Source organism: Triticum aestivum, chromosome 3A (genome assembly GCF_018294505.1).
Source record: "Triticum aestivum cultivar Chinese Spring chromosome 3A, IWGSC CS RefSeq v2.1, whole genome shotgun sequence".
NCBI lineage: Eukaryota > Viridiplantae > Streptophyta > Magnoliopsida > Poales > Poaceae > Triticum > Triticum aestivum.
In genome coordinates, this window is record NC_057800.1 from 393,266,285 (window position 1) to 393,276,271 (window position 9,987).

Here is a 9,987-nt window from a genome sequence, read left to right on the forward strand (position 1 = left end):
TTGAGCAAGCAAGCCATTAAGCAACACCTCATCCCCTTTTAATAGTATTGGCTTTTCCTATGGACTCAATGTGATCTTGGATCACTAAAATGAAAATGTAGAGTCTTGAGCTTGAGCCAATCTGTGTCCTTAGCATCTTGAGGGGTCCACATTTCTAATCCATGACATGCCAATCATTGAACTTTCTGAAACGACCATCTTAAAATAGCATTAGTTCAATGAGCTATATGTTGTTAGGAATTACCAAAACCACCCAGGGATAGTTGCACTTTCAAGTTCCGTCAGCATGATGGTGCGCTGACGGTGATGATGAAGTTACTGGCGCATGGCTTCACCTAAGCACTACGACGATATGACCGAGGTGTGTAACTATGGAGGAGGGCACCGCACACGGCTAAGAGAAGACTTGGTGTGTCTTTGGGGTGCCCTCCTCCCACGTATATAAAGGAGGGGGGAGGCCGGCGGCCAGGGAGGAGGCGTGCCAGGTGTGGGGAGTCCTACTAGGACTCCCTAGTCCTAGTAGGATTCCCTCTCCTTTTCCTTTTCTGGAGTAGCAAAGGGGGAAGAGAGAGAAGGAGTAGGAGAGGGAAAGGGGGGCGCCTCCCCCACCCCTTGTCCAATTCGGATTGGCAAGGGGGGGGGCGCCACCTCCTGGCCGGCCCTCTCTCTTCTCCACTAAGGCCCATGTTGGCCCATTAACTTCCCTTGGGGTGGTCCGATAACCCCCGGTACTCCAAAACTTATCCGAAACTTCCCGAAACCATTCCGGTGTCCGAATGCAACCTTCCAATATATGAATCTTTACCTCTTGACCATTTCGAGACTCCTCATCATGTCCGTGATCTCATCCGGGACTGCGAACAATCTTCGGTCATCAAATCACATAACTCATAATATAAATCGCCATCGAACGTTAAGCGTGCGGACCCTACGGATTCGAGAACTATGTAGACATGACCGAGACACATCTCTGGTCAATAACCAATAGCGGAACCTGGATGCTCATATTGGCTTCTACATATTCTACGAAGATCTTTATCGGTCAAATCGCATAACATACGTTGTTCCCTTTGTCATCGGCATATTATTTGCCTGAGATTCGATCGTCCATATCATCATACCTAGTTCAATCTCGTTACCGGCAAGTCTCTTTACTCGTTCCGCAATGCATCATCCCGCAACTAACTCATTAGTCACATTGCTTGCAAGGCTTATAGTGATGAGCATTACCGAGAGGGCCCAGAGATACCTCTCCGATACACGGAGTGACAAATCCTAATCTCGATCTATGCCAACTCAACAAACACCATCGGAGACACCTGTAGAGCATCTTTATAATCACCTAGTTACATTGTGACGTTTGATAGCACACAAGGTGTTCCTCCGGTATTCGAGAGTTGCGTAATCTCATAGTCAGAGGAACATGTATAAGTCATGAAGAAAGCAATATCAATAAAACTAAACGATAATTATGCTAAGCTAATGGATGGGTCTTGTCCATCACATCATTCTCTAATGATGTGACCCTGTTCATCAAATGACAACACATGTCTATGGTCAGAAAACTTAATCATCTTTGATTAACGAGCTAGTCAAGTAGAGGCATACTAGGGACACTCTGTTTGTCTATGTATTCACACATGTACTAAGTTTCTGGTTAATACAATTCTAGCATGAATAATAAACATTTATCGTGATATAAGGAAATATAAATAACAACTTTATTATTGCCTCTAGGGCATATTTCCTTCATATGGACCCTCAACTACTGATTGGAGAGCATCGATTGTGCTCCGCGCATCGTTTATACCAACGACTTCATCATACTTGGTGAAGGATGGTTGGCACCTGTCCTTGGCCTGCTCGCGCAGTTGAGTTGCCTGCTTGACCGACATCTCATAGTGGCGTGGGGGACGTGAGATATGGTAAGCGTACTGTGAATTACCACGAGCGTTCTAAGCTCCATGCCCAAAAGTCTGGGATTCATCTAGTGCAGAGGGGAATACATAGTACATCAGACCCCTCCACTGAAAAATTCTTGCTTGAACAGGCCCCTTTAAACTTGCAAAATTTTCATAAAAAATATTCTTTCACCATATCTGGCACATTAGCCGGCATGGGAACGATATGCTTCATAAATTCTTCCCTTTGTGACCAGGTATGTTGCCGAATTTATATAAATGTCCCATCTCATATCTTTCATATCAAATCCTGAACAACCACATCTTGTTTCTCAACAACCCTCTCTAAATCTAGGAAGGTCGTGACCCAGGAGCTGCCTCCAAAATGTTGGAGTTTGGATAATACACTGCTTTCAAGTTTCTAGCCTAAGGAGTCATGATCTTGCAAAACATTTATGCCTGCCTTGCCAAAAAGCTAGATTAAATAATTCAAGATCATGGAAACCAAGATCTCACTTGAATTTTATGTCGTGTTATCACCTCCTAGGACACCCAACACGCTATTCGTTTGCCTTCCTTGCTCCCCATCATAATTTCTTTATCATGAATTTGAAGTTCTCACACAAATCTTTACCAAGTTTAAAACATGTCATTGAATAAATCAAGATAGATGGTGCCATTGATTTGATCAGAATCTTCCGATCGGATGCCCCTTGTAGGTCTAAATTCATCCAATCCAATCTTTTGCCATTATAAACATGACTGTAAACTGTAAAAGAAACTGAGTTTTTTTTTTTGAGACAGTATAATTTTTTTTGAGAAACTTTTGAGACAGTATAAATCACAAACTTAGCCCAGTCCTGCCCACCAGGCAATCTATCCCGTACTCCACTCGCTGTTGGGCCTCAGCCCGCCACGCATCCCACCCGCACGGCCTCGCCCTAGGGTTTCTCCGTCTCTCTCTCTCTCTCTCTCTCTCTCTCTCTCTCTCTCTCCCCCGTTTCTCTCCTCCCAATCGAATCGGAATCCATGGAGTCGTCGAGGTCGCGGAAGCGCACGCGTCAAGAGTTGGACAGCACCGGCGACCCGCCGCCGGAGCGGGAGGTGGTAATGATCCTATACTTTGATTATTATGCCTTCGATTAGGGCTCGGGCGTTCGGGTTATCACTAACTTGGATTTGGCCCTGCCGCCGGTGCTGCAGGTAGCAAGGGGTGGCGCGTCGCCGCCTTGGCGGGATGACGACCGCGACGGCCATTACGTGTTTGATCTCGGCGAGAACTTGACCCGTCGGTGTAAGCACCCGCGTCTTAGGCCTGTTGTTATCTCCTAGAGCTATTGTGCACGCATATAAATACTTATTTATGTTAATTTTGAGAAACATGGTGGACAAAGGCTTGCCAATGTGCACATAGTTTAGAAAAAAAAGATGGATAAAGACTTGTTTATGTATACATAATTTGTAACTACTGGTGGTAGGCACTGACAATTACTTGTCCTACTTGTTGTTTTTTAAATGGATAAGGTTCACCTCCACAACGTGCATGAATGATTGGATTGTTTTATCTTGTTGTATAGAACTTTTATTTCTGCTTTGAGCTCAAGGGGATGATGAAGCAAAGTTCCCCTTTAAATTTTCAAATGTTATGTTTATATTAGCATACAAACTCGATTGGCACACGTGCTCCTTTTGACAATAGGTCTAAGTTGAAACTGGGAACACCTTGGTGATGTATTATTGTTTATTGACAATCTCCTTTTTTGCGATGCAGATAAAATCTTGAGCAAAATGGGTGAAGGTTCGGGTTTCCTTCATTATGGTTTCTATTGTAGTTCTCATTTTTTTTGCTATTACTCTAATGTAGAGCGACACGAGTTGGATTTTCATAGGTACTTTTGGCCGAGTTTTGGAATGCTGGGACCGTGAAACACGTGAATATGTTGCAATAAAAGTTGTCCGAAGCATCCGGAAGTACCGGGATGCTGCAATGATTGAGATCGATGTGCTCAATCGCCTTGCAGAAAATGAGAGATACAGATCCCTGTTAGTGTCCCAACAAACATAATCTCTATAACCTTACTCTTAGCTATTTCTTACTTGATGAATGTTCTTTAATGGCCAGCTGTGTCCAAATTCAAAGATGGTTTGACTATCGCAACCATATATGCATTGTAAGTTTGATTTTCTTCTGTTCAGTTATGCAAGTTCTACATGTTGATTCCAAGTGTCAGTTATTACATTCACTTCCATCTCCTATAGCGCATTGAATTCCTGTTTATATGCCTTGTTTGTTAACAGTTAATTTTACTAGCCCTCTCAGTACCTCTTACTCGTGCAAAGTGAGATGCTCATGCTGGTACACATAACATGATAATGTAGTCGTAATAAGATTTGCATGCTTATAAAACAGTTGCTTTTCTTCGCTCTTTCCTCATGAAGATTCCCTGGTATGGAAACAAAATAAAGATAACTTTATTCAATGGATATCAATGGTTTTGTCAGGTATTTGAGAAGCTTGGGCCAAGCTTGTATGATTTTCTAAAGAGAAATAGATACCAACCTTTCCCTGTGGAACTTGTGCGGGAGTTTGGACGACAACTGTTGGAATCTGTAGCATGTGTGTGATTGCTTGATTCTGCATATCCGTTCTTAACAAGTTTGGCAGTTGCAGATTCATTTTTCCCTTGCTTTCAAGTGGCATGCTTGACCATCTTTTCCTTTCTTCTAAAATAGATATGCATGAATTACGCCTTATTCACACTGATCTGAAGCCAGAAAACATACTCCTTGTATCTTCCGAATATATAAAGGTTCCAAGTTCCAAGGTACCTAATCTCGACCAATTTTGTGGTGAGCATCTGCTATTTTGAAATTAGGCATACGGTATTAGCAGTTATCTTGAATGATCACTTGGGGTTGTACAGAAGAATTCACAAGATGAGATACACTTCAAGTGCTTGCCAAAGTCCAGTGCCATAAAGCTGATAGATTTTGGTAGTACTGCCTTTGATAATCAGGAACATAACTCGATTGTTTCTACGAGGCATTACAGGGCACCTGAAATAATCTTAGGTAAATTGGTTGTTCTTCAGGTTTTCTTATGTTTCATCTTGTTTGAGGTGTATGTTTATGTGTTTTTAATTATATGCTTGTAAAGGAAAAAACAAATGTTGTTTATAATCCTAGGAATCCAAGTATGATACATGCCAGTTGATACTCTTGTTTATCTATACATAACAAAACTTATTTAGAATAGAAACTGCTTTGCCATTTCCAGAATAGTGTTGGTTATGTTAGATGTAATCCTTGTGTTATTTACTTAGCTAGGGAGTAGTACTGTAGTAGCCAGGTTGGATCGCAGCTTCTTTAATCGGTAAGTTAGTATATGCAGCTAGTAGTCAATTTGCTTTTTTGCATGCACTGGCAGCTGCTGGACTGCAGGGTCGGTTTAGCACAATGATGGAAGATAAAATGACAGTTCTACAGACATTCAATGATTGATCTTTTAACTTTTAACTACTGGTTGGTTATATAGAATGGTACTGTGCATATCATATGCCAAGATTTTGGGGCATATGACAGTGTTTTATTTTGCTCGATTGTTTCTTTCCTAGGTGTTTTTGTACTTTTGCTTGGTAAGATCTTATAGATGGCCATCCACTTCTGACGATGGAAAAGGGTGTTTCTAAGAGGGGTATATTTACTGGGTTTTATGATATAGATTAGTACTGTTGGTTTGTTACAGTCTAGTTTGGACATGCTCAGTAATTATGCCCTGAAGATTGCATTACATTGAAGGATTGATGTACTAGCTGAACAGATAGTATGGCACATCTTCGTCCTTGCAAAGTGGTCTGTCTAAAAATATATTCAGCTCTATATTTGATGGTTCTGGCCCTAACGAGACTAGTCTTGCATGAATAGTTATACAGTTGGGTATTTATTGGTCTAAATTGTACAGTGCCTTTTATATATGTCAAGCTGAAACCTGCACAATGATCCTCTTATTTTACTGTGCTGAACTCTGTTCTTTCTTTGTTGAATAAGAACTCATCTTTTCTCCTTTTTCCTTGTGGTTAGACCAACTGCTGTAGTAGTTGCTAATGTTTCTACTCCCAGAGGGGAATCGCGAGTTCTGATGTTACTGAATATTCCTTTGGCAGGCTTAGGCTGGAGTTTGCCATGTGATATTTGGAGTGTTGGTTGCATCCTCGTTGAGCTATGCTCGGTTAGATTGCTTGTGATGCCTGTCTTTCCTCTTTTACCTTGATATATGGTCCTAACCCTAAACATTTATAGGGGGAGGCATTATTTCAGACACATGAGAACCTGGAACACCTAGCAATGATGGAGAGGGTTTTGGGACCCGTACCAGAGCACATGATACGGAAGGCTAGGTTCGTATTTATACTGTTAATTTGATAATCATTTTTTAATTTCTCGTTGAGCTATCATTAACAAACAAATTATCTCCATGTGTCCTGGAGGTCCAGGATTACTTTTAGAACCAAACCCTTTTTATTGGGCTTGTTTCTCATGAGAATGGCAGTATCTCCACTTGTATCCTGGAAGTCCAGGGTTTGAGTCAGTATTCTTATAAAAAACCAAAGGGAAATGCTGCCTAAGAACCTAATAATTCCCTTTCCCAGGCCCCCACAACACGTGGGAACTTTTGATGCTGGGATAACCTTTGGCTATATGTTTGAGAGTGATATATATATATATATATATATATATATATATATATATATATAGGGTCGCGCTATTCGTCACCCTGGGCGATGAATAGTTATTCTTCACCCCCCCTCTATTTTACCATTAATACACCGTAATTTTACGTTCCGTAAGTTTTATCTTATTTTCGACGCAAAAAAGGACCGTAAGAAAATATATAATCGCCGTAAAAAATATTTTATGTTATGTAAAATTGCAAACGTAAAAACATAGTATAAAATACACATAAACTGCAAATTTTCTTGTCTTATGACCTATATTTTTATTTTCTTATGTCAAATTTTACGTAGTGAATCAATAGGAATGTAACTATTTGAATTCGAAACGTAATTTAATTATGAAATGATCGTAAGATTACCTCGGGTGAAGAATAACTTATTCTGCATCCTGGGTGATGAATAGTATATATATATATAGTAACACTATTCATCACCCAGGGTGCAGAATAAGTTATTCTTCACCCAAGGTAATTTTACGATCGTATCATAAATAAATTACGTTTGAAATACAAATAGTTACATTCATATTGATTTACTACATAAAATTTGACATAAGAATACAAAAATATAGGTGATAAGATCAGAAAAAATGCATTTTATGTATATTTTACACTATGTTTTATGTTTGTAATTTTACGTAACATAAATTATTTTTTACGGCGACTATATATTTTCTTACGATCTATTTTTACGTATAAAATAAGACAAAATTTACGGAATGTAAAATTATGGTGCATTGCTATTAAAATAGAGGAGGGTGAAGAATAACTATTCCTCACCCAGGGTGACGAATATGTATATATATATATATATATATATATATATATATATCTTTCTCCTTTGCACTAATTCTTCTGCATCAAATGTTTTGAAGAACTCTGGCACGTCCTACCTGCAAAGAAATATTTCTTTTATTTTTACGTGCAGTCACATTCTTTTTGGCTGTGGTTCCCTAAATTCTACAGTTTATAGTTTTTCACTGGTTTGCTACTCAGAAGTAGTTTGGGGTTGCATCTCTTCTGTTACTGATTTATAGATGTTGCTCGTAAAGGTAAATTTGGCAAGCATCTGCTGGGATGTTTCTCCAGAACATATTAACATGTGGGGATGCCCTCCCAAACATATACTCCCTCTATTCCTCTTTGTAGTGCGCCATTGTGCGTAGCGCTTATACCAAGACGTGACCTGGCACTCTTATTTGGACAAGAATTACCCCTCCGTCTGCTCACTCTGCCACAGCACATGGCTGCCTGCTGCTGCACTCCGTGAACCAGGCGAGGGCTATTGTGGTCCAAAGCAGCTTAGGCGCACTACATTTCGGAATCCAGCCTAAAAGACTATACGCATTAGAATATGGAATGGAGGGAGTATTTTTTTATGTTGTTTCTGCTAATGCCACTTTCTTTAAAAAATATTGAAGAATATACATCATTATGTAAGCTTAAATAGCAACACTTAAGTTAATAATATGCTATTGAGTACTGCATCCAATTCTCTGTTTATTCTTGCATTTAATTTATACTCAGATGTCATTGTATTCCTTGGAATATGCAGTTCATCAGCTCAGAAATATTTTAGGCGAGGGACACGTCTAAATTGGCCTGAAGGTGCTGTTACAAGAGAAAGCATCAGAGCAGTCAGAAAACTACACCGGCTAAAGGTTTTGATTCCCCTGATTATTCCTTTTTAGTTTTATTTGGTCATCCTTTTTTTACCAATTTTCAAAGAACTTGTGCATTTTTTAAGCCAAAGTGGAAAAGCTGCAAAATCTGCAGTATAAGCCCAAACAAACAGGGCCTTAGAGCATCTCCAACAGGCGCTCAAAAAGAGCTCCGCACACTAAAAGTTTATTTTTTTGGGCGCCGGGCAGCTCCAACAGAAGCTGTAGCACTAAAAGTTTTTGGGCGCGCGCTGAAAAACGCTATCGCGCGCAGCATATTTTGGGCGCCGGATTGCGCGTGCTTCACAATTTGCACTGTCTGCTTTTTGGGCGTGCGTTTTTGGGCGCCTGCCAAAGCAAAGTTGGTACCGGCGCATTAAAAGTGCTACAGTGGCGCGCTATAACGTTTATTGGGCGCGAAATTTTTGTGCGGCCGTTGGAGATGCTCTTACATAAGTAACTGCACATGTATAGATAAGTCTTCTTTGGTTCTTCCACTGATTTGAGACTATGTATGGTAGTGCATACTTGTAATTAATTCTAACACAGTTTTTCTTGGGCTCGTTGGAGTGCAAATACAAAAAGTAAATAAGTTCCAGTTATCCAGTCCGTTGGTAATTATATTTTTAGTTGTAATTAATCCAGAATATTTAGGTGCTGTGCTGCTTGCTTGTTGAAGTATTACTTTAATTCACGACTGAGAGAGTGGGGGAATGTAACCTACAATATGGAAATAACTGTATATCTTCAACTTCAGGACTTGGTCGCGAGAAATGCTGACCATTCAAAGGCATCGCTGGCAGACTTGCTATATGGTCTTTTAAGGTTTGAGCCTTCAGAGCGCCTTACTGCCCAAGAAGCTCTAGATCATCCATTCTTCCGAATTCCAGGTCCAACATGACAATTGGAAGATGCTTTGATTCCGCCGCTCGCCAAGAACAATGCCTGGAGAAGCAGCGTGCACAAAACCGAGAGCAGAATGCCTTTGGCTAATCTCTAGCATAAAGATGATATAAGCCGAGCTATGGTGCTTGTGGTGGTGGTGATAAGCTGTTGTTCCAGTCGCTCAGGTGTAATGTACAATAGCATTTTTCCTAGGGAGGTTAGTGTACTGGATGCGACCTGTACATTGTGAAGTTGCGGTGCACCACGGGTTGCCGTCTGAATCCTGGTTTTGTAATCGCACTACAATGATCACTGACCAAGGCAAGGCAGCCGTAAAGGAGGTGCTAGTATTTTGCCTGCCTGTGCTATGTTCTGTTTCTCGAGAAGTGTTTGACAGGGCTGAGAGTCCCTGCAAATTCAGACCATGCTGTTGAAAGTTGAAATTAATTCAAGTTGTATGTTTTTAACTCTTCAAAAAACTGAATTGTTGGAGACTTTGGAAAGCACTGTTCTGGGAATACATTTAGGGTGCTGTTACGCAACATGACTCATGTTGCAGAAATTTTTGCAAGATATTTCTTTTGCAACAGAGTTCCTGTTTCACTTTTTTTCAATAGAGGTCTTGTTGCAGTTTTGTTTTTCTGCAACAAAGGTCTCATTGCAAATTTAATTATTCTGAAACAGAGATCTTGTTATAGTTTTTGCTGCAATGGAGACTTCGCTCTGAAAACTCATCGTAGTGGACATTGAGCAGCGAGCAACAGTCACGTTGGTCGAAAGAAAGAAAGAAAGACCGCTCCCCCAGGAC

General features: G+C 40.4%; 1 protein-coding gene across 1 annotated transcript; it reads left to right on the forward strand.

The window, feature by feature from the left end:
• The first annotated feature begins 2,780 nt into the window (after positions 1–2,780).
• LOC123061386 (serine/threonine-protein kinase AFC3) lies at positions 2,781–9,599 on the forward strand. Its single transcript, XM_044484468.1, has 12 exons — positions 2,781–3,008; positions 3,105–3,195; positions 3,673–3,699; positions 3,791–3,944; positions 4,024–4,072; positions 4,404–4,518; positions 4,635–4,726; positions 4,826–4,973; positions 6,065–6,129; positions 6,201–6,298; positions 8,189–8,294; positions 9,052–9,599. The coding sequence occupies exons 1-12, from the start codon at positions 2,931–2,933 to the stop codon at positions 9,193–9,195; spliced, it is 1,167 nt and encodes a 388-aa protein (XP_044340403.1). The 5' UTR covers positions 2,781–2,930; the 3' UTR covers positions 9,196–9,599.
• Positions 9,600–9,987: the final 388 nt, after the last annotated feature.

Excerpts from the sequence above, each read along its gene's own strand:
- LOC123061386 (XM_044484468.1), top strand. The coding sequence starts at position 2,931 with ATGGAGTCGTCGAGGTCGCGGAAGCGCACGCGTCAAGAGTTGGACAGC. Across the intron at positions 3,009-3,104 it reads CGCCGCCGGAGCGGGAGGTG|GTAGCAAGGGGTGGCGCGTC; the intron begins GTAATGATCCTA and ends CCGGTGCTGCAG. Across the intron at positions 4,073-4,403 it reads ATCGCAACCATATATGCATT|GTATTTGAGAAGCTTGGGCC; the intron begins GTAAGTTTGATT and ends TGGTTTTGTCAG.